At 38.5% G+C, this 26,334-nt stretch overlaps 1 protein-coding gene across 4 annotated transcripts in view; it reads left to right on the forward strand.

The window, feature by feature from the left end:
* The window catches only part of LOC126177106 (Bardet-Biedl syndrome 1 protein homolog), a 130,343-nt gene that overhangs the window by 2,610 nt on the left and 101,399 nt on the right, over window positions 1-26,334 (forward strand). For 2 of the 4 annotated variants that reach the window (XM_049924369.1, XM_049924370.1), the window contains exons 2-3: window positions 146-302; window positions 20,224-20,323. In XM_049924369.1, the coding sequence (XP_049780326.1) occupies window positions 146-302; window positions 20,224-20,323 (257 nt within the window). Of the gene's footprint in view, window positions 1-145; window positions 303-4,751; window positions 4,832-20,223; window positions 20,324-26,334 lie in introns of all 4 variants that reach the window. The other 2 variants (XM_049924371.1, XM_049924372.1) reach the window with 2 other exon arrangements.

Below are 26,334 nucleotides of genomic sequence, written 5' to 3' on the forward strand. Positions count from 1 at the left end.
ATCAAGTTCCACAATTTACAATTTTTGACTAATTGGGCATAAACACATGTACTGATATTTGGCTGGCTGTAAAATTATGTACACTGAATCAACTGAAACAAAATCTGTTTGTGGTATGTTTTACATTGATAAATTACATTTACAGGGCACTTAATACACCATGGCTTGATGCCTTCACTGATGCTCATGCTGGAATTTATACATTCAGTCATTGTATTACTATGGCTGATATTAATGGTGATGGAGACTATAAACTGATTATTGCTGATTTGGGCACAGGTTCCTCCAACATACGTCTCAAGGTCTGTACACTTCAAGTGAGTGGCACCTTAGTGCCCAGAGGTGATAGTGGTTGTGTGTTTTATTCCATATGTGAAGGTGGACTCTGTCCAATTGCTTAGTGTATGTTTTGAATGTACTCTTCAATATGCCTGTCTGACACTCAACTCCTCCTCTTTGTGTCAAGTAGTAATCTGTTTCATTTTGTTACTCCATCCCACATTTCCCATTGTTTGAGTGTGTCACATGATTTTCTGTCAGTGAAGTGTGTAGTGGTAGCCATTTTCAGGATGTGATGTAAGTATAAGAAACTATATTATTTTATAGATCCTATACAAGCTTCACTCTGGAACAATGAGTCAGTGATGCAAGCACGCCATATGGTTAAATATGGCATCTGTTTTGATATCAAAATTACAGTTCTGTAAAATACTGAGAATTAAATATAGGTGCTTCTAATTATGAAATGTTCAAAATTTATTAAAGGTCACATCTAATCTCTACATGTAAGTGATCTTGAGCTGGCTTTCCAGAGAGGACAGTGATTTTTAGCTTCAGTTATCAGCTGTTTGTGTTCATCCAATTGAGTCCGCTGTCAAATATCATTCTGCACATGGACAGCATTCTTACTGATACTGGATGCACCATACATGTGTCTGACTAGCAGTTGTTCCTCACCATCTGATGCTGCTATCACTTGGACAAGTTTATATCAGCAGTAGGATGGTGGTCATAATATTCCGTCTGATCATTGTTTATGGACTGTACATTCTTGGGTCACAGAATGCCGATTTATTATAAAGCAATAGTATTATACATAAATGAGTTCTACATTACAGTAAAAGATTCAAAATTGTTGTTAGGAACTCATATGCAGAATGAAAGAAGATTGCTATGGGGAAAAGTTGAGGTTTAGCTTTGTAAATTTTAATTTTATATTTAATTTTTTCATTTCTGTTGCAAATGGAACCTTTTAACAGAGCAGGAGTGATCAGTCTAATATACTGCAATAAAATCTACATTTACGTACACACTCTGCAAACAATTATAAATTGCGTGGCAGAGGATACTTCACATTTTACCAGAAATCATCGTTTCCTCTCATTCCAGTCACACATGGAGTGCGTGAGCAATGATTGCTTAAACTCCTCTGTGGGCAGAGTAAATAGTCTAATCATATAGATTGTATAGTTGTATAGTGATAGATTCCTCTCTTAATACTGATTCTTGAAGTTTTCTAAGCAGGCTTTCGTGATATAGTTCAAACTTCAGGTTTTTCAACATTTTCATGGCACTCTCCATTGGATCAATTAAATGTGTAACTATTGGTGCTGTCACTCTATGCATATTCTCATCATCCCCTGTTAGTCCTCTTTGGTATAGGTCACAAGTACTTGAGCAATATTTTAATATGAGATACAAAAGTGATTCATAAGCAGTCTCCAACATCTGCATCTTCATCTGTACTCTGCAAATCACTGAAAAGTGCCTGTCAAAGGATACATCCCATTGTACCAGTGTTGAGGGTTTCTTCCCATTCCATTCATGTGTGTAGCATGGGAAGAATGATTGTTTCAATGCATCTGTGTGTATTGTAATTATTCTAATATTATCCTCATGATACCTTTGTGAGCAATACATAGGGGGTTGCAGTATATTCCTAGAGTCATCATTTAAAGCTGGTTCTTGAAACATTTTTAATTGACTTTCTCAGGGCAGTTTATGTCTGCCTTCATCTCTGTAAATGTTCAATATCCCCTGTGAATACTATTTGGTACAGGTCCCACACACTTGAGCAGTGTTCCAGAACTGGTTGCACAAGTGACTTATAAGCAATCTCCTTTATAGACTGATTGCACATCCCCAGTATTTTACCAATAAACCAAAGTCTTCCATCTCATCTGTCTTACCCTTGACTGAGCCTATGTGATCATTCAATTTCATATCCCAACAAAGTGTTAAACCCAGGTGTTTGTATGACTTGGCTGATTCCAACAGTGACCCCACAATTTTACATATTTGAACATTTAAAGCAAGTTTCCAATCTTTGCACCACTTTGAAATCTTATCAGTATCTGACTGAATATTTCTGCAGCTTCTTTCAGACAGTATTTTGTTATAGATAACTGCATCATCTCCAAAAAATCTGAGGTTACTATTAATATTGTCTGCAAGGTTATCAATATATAACATGAGCAGCAAGGGTCCCAGCACACTATTGTGGCCACACACACACAAAGTTACTTCTAGATCTGACGATGACTCTCCATCTGAGCTAAGATAATGCGTCCTCCCTACCAAAAAGTCCTCAGTCTAATCACAAATTTCACTTGAGACCCCATATGACCGTACTTTCGATAGTAAGTGTGGTATTGAGTCCAAATGCTTTTCTGAAATTAAAGAATACTGCATCTAGCTCCCTGTCTTGAAAAGTGTGAATTGGTTTCACAAGTTTGATATTTACAGAATTCATACTGGTTGGCATGGAGGAGGTGATGGAGGTCATTCTGTTCAAGATACCTTATTATGTTTGAGCTGAGAATATGTTCTAATATTCTACAAGAAATTGATGCCAAGGATATTAGAGGGTAGTTTTGTGGATCACTACCACTACCCTTCTTGTATACAGGAGTGACCTGTGCCTTTTTCCAAGAACTAGGCACAGTTTTTTGTTCTAGAGATCTGTGATAGATTATGGTTAGAGGAGGGGCTTACTCACCGTAAATTCTATATAGAATCTGACAGGGACTCTACCAGGCCCTGGAGCTTTGTTCACTTTTAATGATTTTAGCTGTTTCTCAACACCACTGACACTAATATATATTACTCTCATCTTTTCAGTGGTACAGCGATGAAATTGGGGCAATTCTCCAACTGGACACTAACTTTGGTGCCACTAACAGCCTTTATATATGACCAAAATGTCTTTGAGTTTTGTGAAAGATCATTTAACAATATTCTGTTATGGTAGTCATTGATGTCTTCACACATTGCTCTCTTGGCAGCCAAATGCATTCAGCATCTATCTGTCTGTAGGCCTATTCTTTTTTTTTACACCTATTATTCTCCTATGTAGAATGACTGTATCTTACAAGTATCCTACCAATGAAATGGGTCACCTGCATTGCCTACAATTGATCCTGTGCTATCATTGCATTTCATGTATCTACAAACTGCTGCACCTAGGTTATATTTCTATGAGTTGACTGATTCCAGTTGTAACTCATTGGTATTATACTCATAGAACGCAACATTTATGCATTTTATGATGACCACAAGTTCACATTTCTAAATAATTAAAGCAGGTTGTTGTTCATTGCACTATTTTGTAACCTTATCAAGAACTTACTGAAATTTATACAGCTTTTTGCAGATAGTACATCACTATAGATAAGTACATCATCTGGAAAACAGTCATGAAGAAGGTTACTCTCTTTGAGATACTTCATTATATTTGAAGTGATCTGTGGTATGTTATGGTTACGAGAGGGGGTAACTCATTCACAAACTTTTATAGAATGTGACAAGTATTCAACTGAATCCTGAGGCCTTATTCTATTTTGGAGACTTTATCTGTTTCTTAACACTATGGTAGTTGTTGAAGGTTCCATTTCAGATTCAGATTCTCTTTGATCCATTTAGCATTTGTACATGCAATAGACTTTTACTTATTGATATTAAAAAATACATATTTATGTTATTTACAGTGCTGTATTTGACATTTCTAAAAATTCTTCCAAAGAATAAGGTTGGTTATCTAGCAAGAAGCTATTCAGTTTTTCCTTAAATGATTTGATTGGCATGCCCGTGATATGTTTGCACAGTTTTTTACATTTTGATTTCCGTGTAGGTATGACTGTTGTTTGTTTTTGCTAGTCTGTTTTGTGGTAAGAGCAGCATAGTACCTGTTCTTGTATTAAAATCATGTCTTTGATTTGTTTACACTTAAATTCAATAGTTCAACTTATACGTAATTAACACATTCTAGAATATATAAATTAATTGCAGTTAATATCCTATACTTAATGAACAAAAGCCATCAATGAATTATGATATCTGCTCTTTCCATTTGCCTTTTTCTGAATTACAAGAACTTTTTTTCCTTTTTCCCCAGAGTATTAATCTGTATTTTAAAATGACATCAGTCTCTTTAGCAAGTACATCACTCTTGCTAACATAACTGTCACTTATGCATCAGTGTTCCATGTTAGTTTGTTGTCAAAAGTATTACCTAAAAATTTTACATTTTGTTTATCCATTTTTGCAGCCTTTGATAGACAGAATTACATATTCTGCATCTTATTTATATTTAATTTGCACTGAACCAGGATGCTGCACTTCCTTTCACCAGATTCATTCTTTTGACAAGGTCTTCAAATACATGGTTTATTTACTGACAGAAAAGTGGTATCATCTATGTACATATATGTCTTTACATTTGTATTAACTGGTAATTCATTTTTTTGTACCAGAAATAGAAGAAGTCCTAATTTTGATCCCTGCAGCACTACAACTGTTCTCCCGAACTCACCATTGGCTTTCTTTTATTGAGGTATGATTACATTAGTTTTAGAATTGTGCCACAAATTCTATAGTATTCTAGTTTGAAATGCAAAACATGGTGGTCAACACAGTTGAAGACCTTACTCAGATCATAGAAGGTTACCTATGTATGAGCATGGTCCTCAAATGCCGATAAAATGTCTCTGACTAAGAGTGTGTAGATGACCTTTCATTCCTGTAATGAAACTGTTATGTACTTAACATCCTGTTCAGTTCTAGCTACTCATACATTTGTTTGTACATGATACTTTGAAAGACTTTACATAGTACTGGAAGTAGTGAATCTGGCCTGTAGTTCACAAGTTCAGATTTGCTTCCCTCCTTAAGGACTAGAACCATCTTGGATAATTTGATGGGATCAGGAAAAAGATCCTCTTTAAGACCCAAGTTTATACAGTATGTTAATGAAGCTCCGTAAAGTTTCTTAATGGAAGTCTGGCCTGATCATGATTTAAGTTTTGTGTTCTTAAGAAAATCCATATATGTTTCATTAGGTTTTCTTATTAACATTTTGATTTACAAAGTATTGGTTGAATATATCTGCTGGTATTGGAACTTTGTTCCTATCCACATCTTCCACGGAGGATGACACGGCGGTCGGATGGTTCCGGTAGGCCACTTGTGGCCTGAAGACGAAGTGCCATTGGAACTTGGTTACCAGAGTTTCTGACTACACCTTTAACATTATTAACTACTGAGCAGGCCATTTTTATTATTTTAATGAATTTAGTGTTGGATGTTTGTAGCCAATTGTAATTCTTTCTTGGACAGTTTATTGATAATTTTTTGCAGATTCTTAATTTCATGAGAATTATTGACTTCGCTTATTGTATTTTAACAGGAGTAGTTTATTCTTTAGATTCTCTATACCATAGTTTTCCCTTTTTTGTTACATCTTTTTTCTTTGGAACAGAATGAGCATTTAGGATACTGATTAAATAACTGTGGAAGGTCTCATAAAAAAGTTAGGTATTGGAACTACATCTTACAAATAATTTGTCCCCGTCTGTTATGCTCAGCAGGTGCACCAGTTTTTTCAGATTGAATTTTGTTAGATTAAAGTATTTTTAGACCTAGTTAACTTTTGTTGGGACTTGCTCCTGTCCAATTTTATAAAATTTTTTAACTCTACTGTTAACATATTGTTATCTGAGAAAATAAATTCTTTCACACTGGTGGAATACATATCATGAGGACAGTCAACAAAGACATTATCTAGGCATACTTTTAGTCTAGTAGCTTTTGAATTAATGTAATGGAAATTGTGCTGACATAGAACAGTTAGTAACTTTTTTACTCTAGGTTTGTCACAAGTTAAATCAAAGCTTGAATTTAGGCCCCCCCCCCCTTCCATTTTTGTTACATATTCTTCCAACTTTGTTATGTAACAGAGTACCCGGTCTAAGTTACCTAAAAAAGTACTTTCATCTGAATCAGGGCTACAGTACATACATGCTAAAATAACTTCCATTACATCACATATGATACCCATAATTCTGAAGTGTTTCCCAACATATTCACAGCTGAGATCAACTGCTCTAAGGTCTGTTTCACTAAAAACGTGGATTACAGTACCACCGTTTTGGTACTGAGATGTGCAGACGCTGCTCCTGTATTTATAACGTTCTGGTTTATAGTACTGTATTCTATTTGTTCTTGTTTAAGCCAATGTTCAGATAAATAGAGGAAAGAATACTTATTTTGTGTTAGTAACTCCTCCAATATTTCAAATTTCCTTTCAAGGCTCTGAATGTTTAAAAAAAGAAGTTGCTGTGACTTATCTGTAAGTTTGTAGGCTGATTTGTCACGTTCTTATTCTTTCCTAGGTCTGCGGACATAGAAAAACCATCACAGTGCAAAATACAGAGTCCGCCAGAAAAATGTATACACTATTTGTCAGGCTCTATCGAGATATCGATATTGTCATTCGATTTGAGTTATGAGTGTGTTGTAGTGTGGTCTTTGGCTCAACAGATGTTAGTACTTTTATCTTGGAATTGAGAAAACAAGATGGCTGAAGCATGCTTGATATTCGAGCAACGAAAATGTATTGTGAAATGGTTTTTCAAGTTTGATAATGCCGTTGAAGTGCAATGTCAGTGGAGGTGGGAGTTTGAAACAGAACTGCCAACCTATCGAACAATTAAACACATCATTGACAAGTTTGAATTGCTTGGAACAATTTGTGATATTCACAAAGGAAGATCAGGAAGACAGCATATAGCTACAAGTCCTGCTTCGTCGGTTCTCGTTTTAGAAATTTTTGTTAATTCTCCACAGAAGTCTGCTACGTAATGTGCACATGAAGTGGGGGTTAACAGTACAATTGTACGAAGAATTCTGAAAGCTGCAAAGTAGAAGGTTTTCATTCCACAATTACTGCATGCGATTAATGATGATGAACAATTTGTGAATGGAATTATGAGGCACAATTTAAACTTAATGGAACCATGAATCAATATAACAGTGTCTACTGGGCACCAGAAAATCTGCATGTTTTTGTGGATAAAGTGGGAAATCTACCAGAGGTTCATGTGTGATGTGGACTATCGTCTAGGGGCTTAGTAGGACCCTTTTTCTTTGATGATACTGTCACTGAAGAAGCGTACCTGGAAATGTTGGGTTGGGTTGTTTGGGGGAGGAGACCAGACAGCGAGGTCATCAGTCTCATCAGATTAGGGAAGGAAGGGGAAGGAAGTCAGCCATGCCCTTTCAAAGGAACCATCCCGGCATTTGCCTGGAGCGATTTAGGGAAATCACGGAAAACCTAAATCAGGATTGCCGGACGCGGGATTGAACCATCCTCCTCCCGAATGCGAGTCCAGTGTGCTAGCCACTGCGCCACCTCACTCGGTGGTAAATGTTACATGCGTCAGTTTTGCCAGATATAAGTGCACTTTATGGAGCTGATGAAGAGGTCTTCTACCAACAGGACAGGGTGCCACTACTCTACCACCTAGCCGTGCGAGCTTTCCTGGTTGACAATTTTCTGGGGCATTGGATTGGATGAAGAGGATGAAGAGGGCTCATTGAGTTCCCTCCATGGTCACCAGACCTAACACCTATGGACTTTTACTTGTGGGAAACTGTGAAGGATAATGTCTATTGACGTAAGCCACACATGCTTTAGGAACTTTCCCAGGAGATTACAGTGACGTGCAGCGATCTCCACTGTAACATTGACTGATGTAGTTGTGGCAACTGCTTGGCATTCTGTTATGTGTATAGCCAACAATGGTGAACATTTAAAGTAACCCTGTGCTAAACTGAAGATTGTACAACATGTGTGATCAATTATTAAATGTAAAATAAACACAGAAGTAATACTTTTCATTCTGTAAAGTGTGTACATTTTTCTGCTTGACTCTGGAGAAGTAGGCCTACTAATCTAATCCTCTGGCTCCTCCTTAAGCTGTGTCATCCTGATGCTACTGTTGTAGTTCTGCTGCTGCTAGTGTTTTCATGATTCATTGTACAGTAGTCTTCTTTCCTTCTCCTTCTGGTGCTTAAGGCTGTTGGTGTTGGTATTTGACCTGCTACTGTTGCTGATGGTTCTGCTGCTCCTACTGATGATGATTTTAATTTTTGTGTTGATGCTTCTGTTTGTATTGATGTTGTTTGCATTGCTGTTTCTTTTGTTGTTGTTGTTGTTAGTGTTCGTGGTGGTGGTAGTGTTGTTAACGAGGGGTGCTGGTGTTGCTGATGCTGTTAAAGATTTTGGTGATGGTACTGGTGCTGCTTTCAGTGGTTCAAAAAGGCTTCATGCATTGCCCTTCTGATAGCCAAGTAGCTGATTTTTATTTGGTCATTGTTAGGTAATGAAATCTTTCCATCAATTTAGCAATTTAATTAACTGAAAATTCAGTGTGATTAATAAATTTAATATTTGCATGTAATTAAAGCCTATGGCTGTGCCTTCTCTCAACAATGACATGACTGATTCAGTTCAGACATGAAGAAAAAAGAAGCTTTTGAGATGTTATGCTATAGAAGAATGCATAAGATTGAATGGCCAGATAACTAATGGAGATGTACGGAATCAAATTCAGGAGGAAAAAATGTAAGGCAGATATTGACTAAAAGAAGGGATTGGTTAAACTGATACATCCTGAGGCACCAAGGAAATCGTCAGTTTGGTAATGTATGGAAATGTGAGAGGAAAAAATTGTAGATGGAGACCAATGCTTGATTACAGCAAGCAGTTTCAGACGGACAGGTTGTAGAGACCAATGCTTGATTACAGCAAGCAGTTTCAGATGGACAGGTTGTAGCCTGTTATATAAATATGAGATGATTGCACAGGATAGACTAGTGTGGAGAGCTGCATAAACCAGTCTTTGGACTGAAGACCACAAATACAGCATTTCACTGCTAGGCATAATATTAGGTTGGTGCACAAGTTCGTAACATTTTTGTTTTGCATGCTGGTATTCTGGTTGCTCTGGGTTTATTTATCAATTGTCATTTTTTTATTTGTAGTTCACTGTTGCAATTTGAGTTTACATATTAACATTTTGTCATTTTGATATAGTGAGTGGAGCTATGGATGCTAGAAAATAAAGTACCAAGTGAAGAAATTTGAACTTTTCTGACATTTTCTTTGGTTTGAGTTCAGTGGAGGGGTGACAACAGTGGAGGCAGTTAGAAACATTTGCATCATGTATGGGGATAATGCCACTGGACAGAATGCAGAAAGAAAATGGTTTTCTCATTTCGAGGAAGATCATTTTGACATTAGTGACTCTCTACATTCAGGAAGACCGTTGATCATTTAAACACGTTAATTCATAATGTTCCACATTGCTGTACTTGAGATCTGGCAGATGTGATGAAGAGGATCATTCCACCATTGAGCAACATTTGCATGCAATGGAGAGGGTTTAAAAATTGGGTGTATGGGTACAGCATGCTTTAAGCCAAAATCACAAAAATGAGCAGGTGGCCACATGTGCGCCTCTGGTTGCTTGTCATCTATTGGCTCATGGACAACACCAACCTTTCATATCCTGTATCATTACTGGTAATGAGAAATGGTGTCTTTATGCCAACATAAGGAAAAAAAGGAACAGTTGAGCCAGAATAAACCAGCAACTCCCTGACAACGAACTGCGTGCATTCACAGAATATAGTGTTATACATCTGTTTGAACAGAGATAGTGTTCACTTCTACAAATTACTTCCCCAAGGTGTAACTATCACTGCTGACATTTATTGTCAATGATTGAGATGTATTGCAGATGCAGTCCAAGAACAATGACCAAGGAGTCTGCGCAAAGTGATGCTACTCTATGATAATGCCCACTTGCATTCTGTTAGACTGACAAAAAACACTATACAGAAGTTGGATTGGGGAGTCATTCTGCACCCACCTTATTCATCTGATCTTGGACCCTCCGATTTTCACTTTGTCTGCTCTGCATCAGATGAAAATGTGTTCGTTTCTACAGTCACAGAATCGAAAGCTACCCCAGCATTAGCAGACTGTTGTAACCAGTGAAGAAGAGAATACACTGAAGTGCCGAAGAAACTGGTGTAGGCAAACGTATTCAAATACAGAGATGTGTACACAGGCAGAATCCAGTGCTTCGGTCGGCAGTGCCTATATAAGACAACAAGTCTGGCATATTCATTAGATTGGTTACTGCTGATATAATGGCAGGTTACCAAGATTTAAGTGAGTTTGAACGTGGTGTTATGGTCGGTACACGAGCGATGGGACACAACATCTCCGAAGTATTGATGATGTGGGGATTTTCCTGTACGACTGAAGAGAATCATTCAGTTTGACATAAATGCAACTATTCCTCAAATTGCTGCAGATTTCAGTGCTAGACCATCAACAAGTGTCAGTGTGCAAACCATTCAATGAAACATCACTGATACGGGTTTTCGGAGCTGAAGGCCCACTCGTATACCCTTGATGACTGCACGACACAAAGCTTTACACCTTGCCTTGGCCTGTCAAGACCGACATTGAACTGCTGATGACTGCAAACATTTTGCCTGGTTGGACGAGTCTCATTTCAAATTGTATCAAGTGGGTGAATGTGTATGGGTATGGACAAAACCTCATGAATCCGTGGACCCTTCATGTCAGCAGGGGACTGTTCAAGCTGGTGGAGGCTCCTTGATAATGGTGTGGGGTATGTGCAGTTGGAGTGATATGGGACCCTTTATACATATAGATATGACTGACAGGTGACACGTACGTAAGCATCCTGTCTGATCACTTGCATCCATTCATGTCCATTGTGCATTCCGACAGACTTGGGCATTTCCAGCAGGACAATGCAACACCCCACATGTCCAGAACTCCTACAGAGTGGCTCCAGGAACGCTCTTCTGAGTTTAAACACTTCTGCTGGCCACCAAACTCCATACATGAATATTAATGAGCATGTCTGAGATGCCTTGCAATATGCTGTTCAGAAGAGATCTGCACCCCCTTGTATTCTTACAGAATTATGGACAGTCCCACAGGACTCATGGTGTCAGTTCCCTCCAGCACTATTTCAGACATTAGTCAAGTCCATGCCATGTCATGTTGCAGCACTTCTGCGTGCTTGCGGGGGCCCTACACATTATTAGGCTGGTGGACCAGTTTCTTCAGCTCTTCAGTGTATCATTGATGACTTAAAGTCTCTGTTATGTGTATCTGTTGTGTTTATTATTAAACTTATTGAAAAACACAATGAACTTATGCATCAACCCAATAAATACGTTATTAGCATAAAAAAAGGATAATTTTTGCTCTTTGTTCAAATAAAATGGCAGATTGTTTACTTGTAATAAGAAGAGCAGTAGATTTCATAATCAATCCACAAGGACAGCCCTTTACAATTTGTCCCCTTGTAAATAAAATAAAATGTTCATTTACTTTTTAGGAGACTTCTCAGTTTTTCTTATTTCTAATTATGTTTGTATTCTTTCTTCAGAATACTGATCAACATCTTTTTCCTGATGTATAAAACCCAATTTTCTCTTTTCGATTTACATAGTAAAAATATTGGCTATACATTTACTGTCCTTGTTGCTAAACTTTTGATGTCATTTATAGAATAGGTGCCTTGCCAAACCACAACTGTGGAGGGTGCTGATGTGCCATTGACATTCTGGCCAATAAGACTGCCCATGGCATTTCACCTGATGCACATCTCTCAAAAAGTTGCTTCCCATAAAGGTTTCAGCACAGTCCAGACACAATCACTTGCGGTACTGCCTATTCTGTGCTCACCATCCTGGTTCCCTTAATTTTATATTTGCACCTAATATGATTACTCTTTGAAGCTGTGTTAGTCTCACTGCTAGTATATTTATGCACCCTACTGAACTGTCTTGTGATATCTTTCCAATCAATTCCCTTGCCATTGTGCAATTCTTACAATATGTCAGTCACTCTGTATATCAATTTTGTGTTTGGTGCTACTAGTCATGTGTTTCAAATAAATGCATCCTAATACAGATATAAAACTATTGATGACGACTCGTGTACATTGTGTATGTAATATGAGTAAATGGACCCTGTGTTGTTGAAAATATTCAAACAGAAACACAAAAAGGAGAAAGAAAAATATTACTAGTAGCAATTCAAACAGAAGTTGTTCTTGCTTGGTCAGCTTCTGTGTTAACAACAACAAGGAGCATCAGTTTCAGTGAGTCTGTAGCCCCTGGTTGAGTTTTTGATGAGTCAAGGTAAATTGACACACGTACTTTTCAGGACTTGGTGACACTGCGATGGTTTTCGGGTATCCAATTAGCAGAGTCAAAGATTATTTCTCTTGTCTGGGTTGAAGCCAGAACTTACTTCCTATTTAATCTCTTATGTTTATCTTTCACAGAAAGTTGTTACCTCTTGAGTGCTCATTTCCATAGCGAAAACCCACAATGAATTTTCGTGAGAGTAAATAGCAACTTAATCAGTACTACAGTTCTGTGATTGTGTTCTCTGTAAGCTAAGTTCCAAGAATAATTTTAATTGCAGAAAATGTCATAGACTGATCCCCCCCCTCCCGTCCCAATATGTGATGTAGTGTTAAGATATGCCTAGACAACAAAGTGCAGTAAGCATCACTAGAATTCATAGGCCATTCTTTGAAAATGTAAGCTGTAAATTTCAATCAATCCAGGTAGCAAAAACTATGGATGGGCATCTACAGGTTGAAGTGGACTTGTCTGAAGTACACTATTCACCCTGGTGTTATCTGCCCGCTTCCTCATTGGATCTTCCTGGAAAAAATAAAATAAAAATAAAAAAAAGGAGCTGTATTGTTTTCTGCACACAGCACCATAGATGTAGCAAGACTCGTGCCCCATACTAGCAGTTCAGCTAGTCAATGATTGTCCCAACCCATGATATACATCCACACTCGAACTTTTTGCTGCAAAACCAGTTCCATCCTAAGTTTAATATGTCACAGTCATCCATCATGTTCTGTTTTGTGCTTCAGCGACTACTAGCCTTTCTAGTCAGGCAGGAAATATGTAACTACTGTAAGAAAATATAATAATAATAATGAGCATTGGACATTTTTGTTAAATCAGGGTTAAAGCAAGGATTCAAGCTCAAAATCCATTCCAGATTAAATGTCAATTCAGTCTCTACTCAGTGCTGTTCACTTCAGAATTCACACAAACTTTTTCTTTCTCTCCTTTTAAACAAATCAGTTCCATTTTTTGCACCTTGTTAGTTGACGATTCTCAGGGCATTGCAGTTATTAATACACCATTTCTGCAAATAAAGGAATGAGATTGCATTTCAAAATAGCAAGCATGCCCGCCTTTATCCAAAGATTTATGCAGTATCTAATCCAAAACATACCACGGTGTATAAATTACCTCAATAACATTTTTGTCATACACGTGAACAAGCAATATCACATCAATAATGTGTGGATCATCTTCTCCGAGCTACATGAGACAAGTCTAAAATGTAATTCAGAGAAGTTTAGATTCTTTGAAGTACATGTAGAACATCTGGATCACATTCTTATTTCGACAAGCATATTGTCAACACTGTGTCATTTAGAAGCTATAGATAAAAAAAAAGAAAAGAAAATTGTCGGAACAATAATCCTCCATATACAGAAGTAACTATTATGCCAACCTTATTCCCAATGTGGATGAAACCATCTACTGCTCACTTGCCTTCAGTGCAAAGATGTGCAGTGATGATGGTCTACAGAATGTGATGCATTGTTCCTTATACTTAAGGTGACTGTCCAATCTCCTCCTTGTCTAATAACATTTGAAACCAGCAAAAAACTGGTTATCATGGGAGATACATCCTGGCATGGAATAGGCATCATTTTAGCATATAGAAACCTTTACATTAGTGATCAGTTAAAATTGTCTGTCAAAGGCAGTAAACGAGACTCCAATCATCTTACTCCCATATTGAAAAATAGGCATTGACATTTGTATATGTAGTAATTAAGTCTCCCCCCCCCTCCCCTTCCCCCCATGAACCTTGTACCTTGCCATTGGTGGGAGGGCTTGCGTGCCTCAGTAATACAGATCGCTGTACTGTAGGTGCAACCACAATGGAGGGGTATCTGTTGAGAGGCCCGACAGACATGTGGCTCCTGATGAGGGGCAGCAGCCTTTTCAGTAGTTGCAGTGGCAACAGTCTGGATGATTGACTAATTTGGCCTTGTGACATTAACCAAAACGGTCTTGCTGTGCTGGTACTGTGAACTGCTGAAAGCAAGGGGAAACTGCAACTGTAATTTTTCCCCAAGGGCATGCAGCATTACTTTATGGTTAAATGATGAAGGCATCCTCTTGAGTAAAATATTCTGGAGGTAAAATAGTCCCCCATTTGGATCTTCTGACGGGGAGTACTCAGAAGGATGGCATTATCAGGAGATCACAGTGTGGAATGTCAGAGCCCTCAATTGGGTAGGCAGGTTAGGAAATTTAAACTTAGATATAGAGGGAATTAGTAAATTTTGATGGCAGGAGGAACAAGACTTCTGGTCATGGGAATACAGGGTTATAAATACAAAATCAAATAGGGGTAATGCAGGAGTAGGTTTAATAATGAATAAAAAAAAATAGGTCTGTAGGTAAGCTACTATGAACAGCATAGTTAATGTGTTATTGTAGCCAATATAGACATGAAGCCCATGCCTACCACAGTAGTACAAGTTTATACACCAACTAGATCCACAGATGGTGAAGTGATTGAAGAAATATATGATGAGATAAAAGAAATTATTCAGATAGTGAAGGGAGACAAAAATTTAGTTGTCATGGGGTATTGGAATTTGATAGTAGGAAAAGGAACTGAAGGAAAAGTAGTAGCTGAAGAAGGGACGGGGATAAGGAATGAAAGAGGAAGCCACCTGGTAGAATTTTGCACAGAGAATAACTTAATCATAGCTAACACTTGGTTTAAAAAACATAAAAGAAGGCTGTATATGTGGAAGAGGCCCGGAGATACTGGAAGGTTTCAGATAGATTATACAGTGGTAAGACAGAGATTTAGGAACCAGGTTTTAAATTGTAAGACATTTTCAGGAGCAGATGTGGACTCTTACCACAATCTATTGGTTATGAACTGTAGATTAAAACTGAAGAAACTGCAAAAAGGTGGGAATTTAAAGACATGGAACATGGATGAACTGAAAGAACCAGAGGTTGTAGAGAGTTTCAGAGAGAGCATTAGGGAACGATCAACAAGAATGGGGGAAAGAAATACGTAGAAGAAGAACGGGTAGCTTTGAGAGATGAAATAGTGAAGGTAGCAGAGGATCAAGTTGGTAAAAAGATGAGGGCTAGTAGAAATCCTTTGGTAACAGAAGAGATATTGAATTTAATTGATGAAAGGAGAAAATATAAAATGCAGTAAGTGAAGCAGGCAAAGAGGGATACAAATGTCTCAAAAATGAGATTGATAGGGAGTGCAAAATGGCTAAGCAGGGATGGCTAGAGGACAAATGTAAGGATGTAGAGGCATATATTACTAGAGGTAAGATAGATCCTGCCTGCAGGAAAATTAAACAGCCCTTTGGAGAAAAGAGAACAAATTGTATGAATATCAAGGACTCAGATGGAAAACCAGTTCTAAGCAAAGGAGGGAAAGCAGAAAGATGGAAGGAGTAAATAGATGTGAAATAGATGGTCTATACAATGCTGATGTACTTGAGGGCAATACTATGGAAGTAGAAGAGGACATAGATGAAGATGAAGTGTGTTTTGCTATTTGGGAAGCAAAATATACGACGATGGTCAAAGTAGAGAGTATATAAAATGTAGACTGGCAATGGCAAGGAAAATGTTTCTGAAGAAGATAATTTTGCTAACATTAAGTACAGAATTAAGCATCAGGAAGTCTTTTCTGAAAGTATTTGTTTGGAGTGTACATAGACATGTATGGAAGTGAAACATGGATGATAAATATTTTAGACAAGAAAAGAATAGAAGCTTTTGAAATGTGGTGCTACAGAAGAATGCTGGAGATTAGATGGGTAGATAATGTGACTAATGAGGAAGTACTGAACAGAATTGGGGAGAAGAGGAATTTGTGGCACAATTGGACTAGAAGAAGGGATCGGTTGGTAGGACATGTTCTGAGACATCTAGGGATCACCAATTTAGTGTTGGAGGACAGTGTGAAGTGTAAAAATTGTGGAGGGAGACCAAGAGATGAATATACGAAACAGATTCAGAATGATGTAGGTTGCAGTAGTTACTCTGAGATGAAGCTTGTGCGGGATAGAGTAGCATGGAGAGCTGCATCAAACCAGTCTCAGGACTGAAGACCACAACAACAAGAAGACAGTAATGAAGTTCCATGTTTACCTTTATGGTTTAAAGTTTCACATAATTACACACCCCAAGTCTTTAGTAGGAGTTTTTGGATCACAAAACAATGTCCTAAACTGAACAGCTCAGCACTTACAACTATGAGATGCATTGTAAACCAGTTTCCTAACTTGCCTATGTAAGTAAACTTTCTTGATTCTCAGTGAAGATTTTAACAAACAAGAAATCTGTGTCAAATTTAAAAGGATTTAGGAATGGTCCTAAATGGGGTTTCCAGGCAATCACAGAACAAATCTTCTCAGAAGTCATGGGATATACCCTTGGGTGACAAAAGTGATATCATATATGGAAAAAGAGTGGCTTCATAACATTCCAAATGACTTAAGCTAAGATCAGTTTAGATTCCAGAGACATGAAGGAACAGGGGATGCAGTACTAATCCTACAATGTGAAGGAACAGCAGATGCAATACTAATTCTACAATCTATCTTGTTCGTGAGGTCTTCCAGGCCATGGAGCAGGTGGAGGCCCTCTCACAGGTGGCATAATGTCCTGCATGACCAGTGCCAGAAATCTGACTTTCATTATGCCTTCTTCCATCATAAACAAATACTGAGCTGTGTAGGTGGTTTCATAGGCTTGAGCTATTCATATTACTTCCATCAGACAAAAATCTGATTTCCTCCATGTATAGTTTCTCAGTTCTAAATCAGGGGTAAGTTACACTATATCATCCCTGTTTAGAGAGTCTGTGTAATTCTGGCTGCACAAACATGTGAAATTACAAATCCTTCTTAATCATGTAGGTAGGCTGCCCAGCCAACATAACATTGATAGGGGCCATTTTTCTCCTTCCCTAGCTGCAATAATGTGTTCCATCAATAAATGTTCATGTAATAAAGAAAAAATTGTAGGAAACTCAAGTTGTAGTTTTGAATTTGATGACACAGTTTGAGTTTTCTAGATGAGAACATGGCCTTTTGTCATTCCATATCAGAAATTTGAAAAGCTTGGTGGAAAAGCTGGAAACACAGGAAGTGTGGAAGCCGTTAGTCCCACATTCGCTAATGCTTGCACTGTCTATAGTACATCTGTCAATAGCTCCTGGAGATCTTATATTTGCTTTAGCATTTGTTGTGATTATAACGTGATATTCATACAGGATGCTTCTGGAGAACATTGCTAAAGCAAAATTCAGTCCATGCCATATCAGTACTCCATAAACAGAGACCATGATAGTAGCATTAACAATGATATCATTAGAGATGAAACACAAGCTCAGATTGTTTCCAAGGATGGGGAAGAAAATTGGCTGTGCCCTTTCAAAGTAATCGTCCCAGCATTTGCCTGGAACCATTTATGGAAATCAAGGAAATCCTGAATCAGGATGGTTGGATGTGGATTTGAAACATCATCCTCGTGAATATGAGTCCACAAATCACATCGCAACTAACTCAGACTGGCCCTGGACCAGCTTATATGCAGGATCTGGTGTGGCTATAGAAGACAGCAAAAGGACTGCCAAAGGAGGATCATAGAGACATACAGTAATTTGATTGTCACACAGACTCCTCTATGGAGGACATAGGAGTACGCATCCCTGACATAGAGAAGCAACTCTTCAGGTACAGATGGAACCCCAATTTGGTTTTACAGAGAGTGCTCTCTGGTGTGACTCCTTACTTAGTTTCATTTTTCATTAATCTCTCAGCCAGTGCAAAGCCCCAGGTGACTGGAAGAAAGTGCAGATGACTCCTGTACATAAGATGGGCAGAAGACTGGACCCACAAAATTACAGACCAATATTCTTAACATCCGTTTGCTGGAGAATTTTTGAAGATTTTCTGAGTTTGAATATAATAAATTTCATTGAGACAGAAAAGATTAGGTCCACGAAAGTACTGCTCATGCAGAACTCAGCTTGCCCTTTTTCCAAATGATATCCTGTGAACCATGGATGAAGGGCAACAGGCAGATTACATATTCCTAGATTTTTGGAAAGCAGGGTTGACGAAGTGTCCTAGTGCAGGCAGTTAACAGATCAGATTTTCAGGTATGTGAGTGGCCTGAAGACTTCATAAGTAACAGAATCCAGTATATTATCCTCCGCAGTGAGTGTTCATCAGAGATAAGGACATCACCAGGAGTGCCCCAGGGAAGTGTGATAAGACCACTCTTGTTCCCTATAGACATAAATGATCTGATGGACAGGGTGAGCAGCAGTCTGCAGCTGTTTGCTGGTAACTGTTTGGTGTATGAGAAGGTGTTGTCATTGAGTTACTGTAGGAGGATACAAGATGACTTAGGCAGAAGTTTTAGTTGGATCAATGAATGGCATCCTGCTCTAAATGTAGAAAAATGTAAGTTAATGCAGATGAGTAGGAAAAACAATCCAGTAATGTTCAAATACAGCATTAGTAGCATGCCACTTGACTCAGTCATATCAAATAAATATCTAGGTGTAATGTTGCAAAGAGATATGAAATGAAACAAGCATGCAAAGATGGAAATTTGTGATAAGGTCTTATGGAACCAAACTGCTGAGGTCATCAGTCTCTAAGCTTACACACTACTTAATCTAACTTAAACTAACTTATGCTGAGGACAACAAACATACCCATGCCCGAGGGAGGACTCGAACCTCCGATGGGGGGAACCGCACGGACTATGATAGGACACCTCAGACTGCGCGGCTGTCCTGCGCAGCTGTAAGGATGGTAGTAGGGAAGTATTGGGAGAATTTTAGGGAAATGTAGCTCATCTGTAATTGAGACCAAATGTAGAATACTAGTACAACCTATTATTGAGCACTGTTCAATTATTTGGGATCCCCACCAGGTCGGATTAAAGGAAGACATTGAAGCAGTTCAGGAGCATGCTGCTATATTTGTTACCAATAGGTTCAATTAACACACAAGAATTACAGATATGCTTCATCAGCTGAAATGGGAATCCCTAGAGGGAAGACAACATTTTTTTTTCAATAAAACTGTTGAGAAAGTTTATAAAATTGGCATTTGAATCTGACAGCAGAATGATTCCATTGCTGCCAATGTACATTGCACTTAAGGACTGCGAAGATAAGATAAGAGAAATTAGAGTTCATAAAGAGGCTTATAAACAGCCATTTTCCCCCCCATTCTGTTTGTGAGTGGAACAGGGAAAGAAACAACTAGTAGTGGTACAGTGTACTCTCTGCCATGCTCTATATGGTAGCCTGTGGAGTATGTATGTATGTATGTAGATGTGGATTGTGACATGATCACATCCCATCAGAGGGAACACTTCATGACAAGTGCCGTCTGCATAACGGCACCATGGCAGTTAACAGTAATGTTGCACCAGTGATGTCAGTTGGTGCCGCTACATTCTATTACACACTCACAACAATCTGACAAACTTACCATTGCAAAGAATAGAGTCAATGTCTATTTTTCAATTAATTATACTGATCTGAGTCTTTACTATCTTTGTTGTAGCCCCTGTTTCTCTCTTCACTATATGCATTTTTGTAGTGTTTCTAATTTTTTTTTTTTTTTTTTTTTGCTTTCAAATGCCTTTTTTCAAACTTCTTTGTTTGCAGGATGAGAAGTAATAAAAAAACTATATTTTCAGGTGTACAAAGGAACTTCTCTAATGACAGAATCAGTCTTGACAGAGGCCCCTACAGGTGTTGTTTCAGTTTATATGGACACTAATGAAAACCATGTGCCAGGTAAAACATTAATGTAAATAGAATATCACATATTTCTTCATGCTTGCATACATCAGTTACTTCCAAACATAATAAACATGTTTCCAGAATGATATTTTCACTCTGCAGTGGAGTGTGCGCTGATATGAAACTTCCTAGCAGATTAAAACTGTGTGCCGCACCGAGACTCGAACTCGGGACCTTTGCCTTTTGCGGGCAAGAGCTCCTGTAAAGTTTGGAGGGTAGGAGGCGAGGTACTGGTGGAAGTAAAGCTGTGAGGACGGGGTGTGAGTCGTGCTTGGGTAGGTCAGTTGGTAGAGCACTTGCCTAGGCAAAGGTCCCGAGTTCGAGTCTCGGTCCGGCACGCAGTTTTAATCTGCCAGGAAGTTTCATAATAAACATGTGTTTGCTCTGTTTGTATCTTCAAGTTTAGTAAATTCCTTGTGTTTAATTGTATCATCTGGCAGGTAATGATGATATAGCCACAGCTGTTAATATAAAGAAAATGTTTTGTTGAAAATTAACACTCATGTTATGCAACAGTGACTACAAATTGAATTGTGTGTCCTTACTGAATAATTGTTGGAACTAATCACACAGAACAGTGCATTATAGTATGTCATTAAGGTAATGCCACAGAGTATACAATGCGGTCATAGAGGTCTAATATAACAATGAAAACAACCAATTTTTGACAGCAACAATCAATCTTTCCTTCTCATCCCATGCGGTAAGTCTCCCCAGGCCTGCGGTTCTGGGCACTTTCCTGAAATCTACCCCTCTCCCTAGAATTCTTGAGTCCATTTCCTTCAACTTCTTGAGTCCATTTCCTTCACCCCTCTTCCTTCTCCTTCAATCCTTCTGTCTGAAGAAGGAGCCACTGGCTCCAAAAGCTTGCATAATTACAATTTTCTTTTATGTGTGTCTTCTGCCACCACTTGGTGAGTAGATTTTTTATCTAACCAATTAAATTATTCATTCATAGAGGTCTGTTGCACTTCGCGAACTACACATTGCTGCACAAACATACACATATGAAATATGTTGTCCATATATCCCCAACACCCACCTTTGAACAGGTAATTTGGATGTCACTTTCACAAGTCAAACCATATTGTCTCACTATCTTCCAATATTTCTCCTTGTTCAAGGGTTTGGCTAGCAGATCAGCCAACATCTCTTCTTTGCATAAGCAGCAAACTTCAGTACCCCTTGTTTGTGTGATCCCTTACAAAATAGTGTTTCATATCAATGTGTTTGTTTGTGGCACTAGTAACATCCTTTTTGGCTAAGTTTATAGCTCCCCTACTGTCATAGACTATCTTGGAGGATTCTACGTAGATATTAGTCTCTGTCTCACTTATTAGAGAACTGATCCACAATGCTTCTTGAATTGAGTGTGATAGTGCCATGTCATCAGCTTCTGCAGTGCTCATAATTATTGTTTTCTGTCTTTTACAGGGCCAGAACATAAGACCTCCTATTAATCTAAAACAACATCCAGTCATGGAATGTTGATTCTGCAACTCACTTCCCCAGTCTGCATCACTATAGCCCTCGAGTTTTATACTTCCCCTTTCATAACATCTTAATGTATTGTCTGTTGTTCCCTTTAGATTTTGAAATACCTTTTTAACAGCTTTCCAGGGTTTCTCTCTTGGGCTTTTGCAGAATCTGCTTAGGACATTTGTGGCAAAAGCAATATCAGATCTTGATGTGTGTGAAAAATAAAAGGCTCCCTACTGCCTCTAAGTGTGGTACATTTTCATTGCACTCTACATCTTTGTCATTCATCATTAATTTCTCCCCTGGTTCCAGTCGGTGTAGAAATGTGTTTATAGTCACTTGTGCCAAATTTTTTCAAAATTTTCTCCATGTATGATGTTTGGTTTTTTCATAACTGTTCTGTCATTTTATTTTTAAAAATATTCATACTCAAATATTGCTTTACCTCTCCAGAGTCATGCATGTTAAACTAGGTTTTTAGTTGTCTTTTAAAATTGTTCATCTGTTTCCCATCTTTAGTTAGAATGGAGAAATCATCCACCCATATAGCTGTTATAGTGAGCTCTTCTGTAATAGAATCTGCCACAGATCGTTTCATACCCATCTTTAACAAGGGTTGAGCAGACATCTGTTACAGCAGCCATCACTCTGTTCAGTTGCCAAATCTTTACTTCTAGATGAGTTTTTCTAGCTTCTGTTGAGATCACATATATTTCTTCATCTAATTTCCCATTTAAATAAGCTGTCTCTATAATCATTTTCTGATTAAGTAAAGCTTCTTGTATTGCCAGGGCTAAAATGTATCTAACTGATTCATATTTTATGACTATAATAGAGGGAAACATTCCACGTGGGAAAAATATATCTAAAAACAAAGATGATGAGACTTACCAAACAAAAGCGCTGGCAGGTCGATAGATACACAAACATACACACAAAATTCAAGCTTTCGCAACAAATGGTTGCTTCATCAGGAAAGAGGGAAGGAGAGGGAAAGACGAAAGGATGTGGGTTTTAAGGGAGAGGGTAAGGAGTCATTCCAATCCCGGGAGCGGAAAGACTTACCTTAGGGGGAAAAAAGGACAGGTATACACTCGCACACACACACACATATCCATCCGCACATACACAGACACAAGCAGACATTTGTAAAGGCAAAGAGATTGGGCAGAGATGTCAGTCGAGGCGGAAGTAAAGAGGCAAAGATGTTGTTGAAAGACAGGTGAGGTATGAGTGGCGGCAACTTGAAATTAGCGGAGGTTGAGGCCTGGCGGATAACGAGAAGAGAGGATATACTGAAGGGCAAGTTCCCATCTCCGGAGTTCTGACAGGTTGGTGTTAGTGGGAAGTTTCCAGATAACCCGGATGGTGTAACACTGTGCCAAGATGTGCTGCCCGTGCACCAAGGCATGTTTAGCCACAGGGTGATCCTCATTACCAACAAACACTGTCTGCCTGTGTCCATTCATGCAAATGGACAGTTTGTTGCTGGTCATTCCCACATAGAAAGCTTCACAGTGTAGGCAGGTCAGTTGGTAAATCAAATGGGTGCTCTCACATGTGGCTCTGCCTTTGATCGTGTACACCTTCCGGGTTACAGGTGGTGGTGGGAGAGTGCATGGGACAGGTTTTACACCGGGGGCAGTTACAAGGGTAGGAGCCAGAGGGTTGGGAAGGTGGTTTGGGGATTTCATAGGGATGAAATAAGAGGTTACGAAGGTTAGGTGGACGGCGGAAAGACACTCTTGGTGGAGTGGGGAGGATTTCATGAAGGATGGATCTCATTTCAGAGCAGGATTTGAGGAAGTCGTATCCCTGCTGGAGAGCCACATTCAGAGTCTGATCCAGTCCCGGAAAGTATCCTGTCGCAAGTGGGGCACTTTTGGGGTTCTTCTATGGGAGGTTCTGGGTTTGACGGGATGAGGAAGTGGCTCTGGTTATTTGCTTCTGTACCAGGCCGGGAGGGTAGTTGCGGGATGCGAAAGCTGTTTTCAGGTTGTTGGTGTAATGGTTCAGGGATTCCGGACTGGAGCAGATTCATTTGCCCCGAAGACCTAGGCTGTAGGGAAGGGACCATTTGATGTGGAATGGGTGGCAGCTGTCATAATGGAGGTACTGTTGCTTGTTGGTGGGTTTGATGTGGACGGACGTGTGAAGCTGGCCATTGGACAGATGGAGGTCAACGTCAAGGAAAGTGGCATGGGATTTAGAGTAGGAATAGGTGAATCTGATGGAACCAAAGGAGTTGAGGTTGGAGAGGAAATTCTGGAGTTCTTCTTCACTGTGAGTCCAGATCATGAAGATGTCATCAATAAATCTGTACCAAACTTTGGGTTTGCAGGCCTGGGTAACCAAGAAGGCTTCCTCTAAGCTACCCATGAATAGGTTGATTCATATTTTACCACCGGCAAAAACAATTCCCTGTAGTTAATCCCTTTTTTTGTGTATATCCCTTAACTACAAGTCATGCCTTGTGTTTTTTTGTTACAATTTCAGGATTTTTTACATTAAATACCCATCATGCCTTTTAACAGTTTATTCCATTCTGGCATTTCAACCAGTTTGAAAGTTTCATTTTAATAAAATTACTGCAATTCTCTTTCCATAACTTTTCTCCATTGTTGAGAACTCATACCACTCATTGCCTCTTCAACTGTTGTAGGTTCACCATTAAAATTATGGGCTACATACATTTCATAATCAGGGTATTCTTTAGGCTTAGGTGCACAAGAAGAATGTCTCAAAATATTTTCTTCCTCTTCTTCATCCTTTAGAATTTCGGCTTCGTAGAATGTGTCTATGAGTTCCTTGTTGTCTACTTCTTCCTCTACTTCATGTTCTGTTCCTTTCCAGAATTATTATTTCTTAAACCTGATGACATTAATGAAGTGGTTGTATGCTCTTGATGATCCTCTTTTATATTGTTTTTACTGTTCTCAGAGAATATGACATCTCTGCTAGTCAGTGTCTTCCTGTTCATGGATTCATCATTTGGTAATCCTTCATGAATTTGTAACCCGTTGAGTCTTCATAATAGCCTACAAATATATATTTCTTAGACTTTGGGCCCCATTTTCCCCTCAATTGTTTCAAGATCTGTATTATAGTCTCACATCCAAAAAATTAAGTGTCACAAATGCCTAGGCCACTAACAGTTTTGAAAGTTTAGGAAAGGAACTAACTACAGGGCAATGCACTTGGCAAAAAGGCTGAAGTAGGAAGGCACATGAAGAAAAGTGCTTGTGATGAAGATGGTATTTTCAATATTCTCAGAATGCGTGTCTTTCATCATTTAACATTTTTAAAGCAAACACTGGGTAAAATTGAGCTGTGCAGTCCCATAGTTAAAGCTGCTAAAAAGGTAAAAGTGGATGTAGACAGCATATTTTATGAAGGAGGAAGTATTTCAAATCAATCATTGACTGATTTTGTGAAGGAGGAAGTATTTCAATTCAGTCATTAACTGAAAGTCAAATTCAGGAGGATAATACATCCATGGGAATAGTGGAAAGTGCACTAGGAAATTCTGGAAAAATAATGGTGGGGAACAGAGCAGCAATCAACAGCACAGTATAGGAGGAAATGGTGGTTAAAAGGGGCAAGCTGTAATACAGTGATAGGAACACCAAGAAGAGGAGTAGGTCAGGAAGTTTTTAGCAGACAAAATCAAGGATTTCATAAAGAAAAATTTTAAAGAACTACAGTCGTCTGTGGCATAAAAGAAAGATTTTTAAAAACTAGAGGAAAAATTGGAAATGCATAATCAAACAATCAACAGCTTAGTAATAAAATGGAAAAAGGACAAATGAATGAATAGAAAAGGTAAAAGAGGAACAATCAGTGGTGAATAAGGAATTAACATGGCAGGTGAATTTGCAAAAGGCTAATTGATAAAAGCAGACGGTATTAAAGGATACTGTGGCAGCAGTTTCAGTTCTCACAAATGATACCATACATCAAGAGAAAACAGCTGAAAGATTCACAAAGTTGACAAAAAGGTAAAAACAGTAAGCCGCGTTGTACAAGAGGTACAACAAACTGTCGAGCAGCAGGACAATCTGGTCGTGAAAAGTAAATGGAATCAGGAACTGTAAGCTTTTACTGGACAAACAACTATGATTAGTGAAAATGACCCACAGATTGAGTTCTTTAACAGTTCTAAATTCAGCAAATTTCATCCAAGGGGAAAATGGCACCCCACAACTTTCATTAGAAATTTTCGCAGTCTGTTACCTGTAAGTTGGGACGATAAAACAAAATTCACATATGTAGTGTATCAGACCGAAGATGAAGCCTACAATGGGAGTATGAAGCTGGAAAAGGACTGAAGGTCGTACCAAGAATTTGAGATGTTCCTGGTTAAATATTGGTCATAAAGCAAACGGGATGATATACTAATATCTATTTGCAACCGAACATATAACAGGAGATCAGACAGGACATATGCTGAGTTTTTAGAAAAGGAATTTGAAAATAACAAGTACTTATGTACTCCATATGATGAAAGAGCAGTTGTAAGGTGGGTG

The sequence above is a fragment of the Schistocerca cancellata genome, chromosome 3, assembly GCF_023864275.1.
Source record: "Schistocerca cancellata isolate TAMUIC-IGC-003103 chromosome 3, iqSchCanc2.1, whole genome shotgun sequence".
In the NCBI taxonomy this organism is placed as follows: domain Eukaryota; kingdom Metazoa; phylum Arthropoda; class Insecta; order Orthoptera; family Acrididae; genus Schistocerca; species Schistocerca cancellata.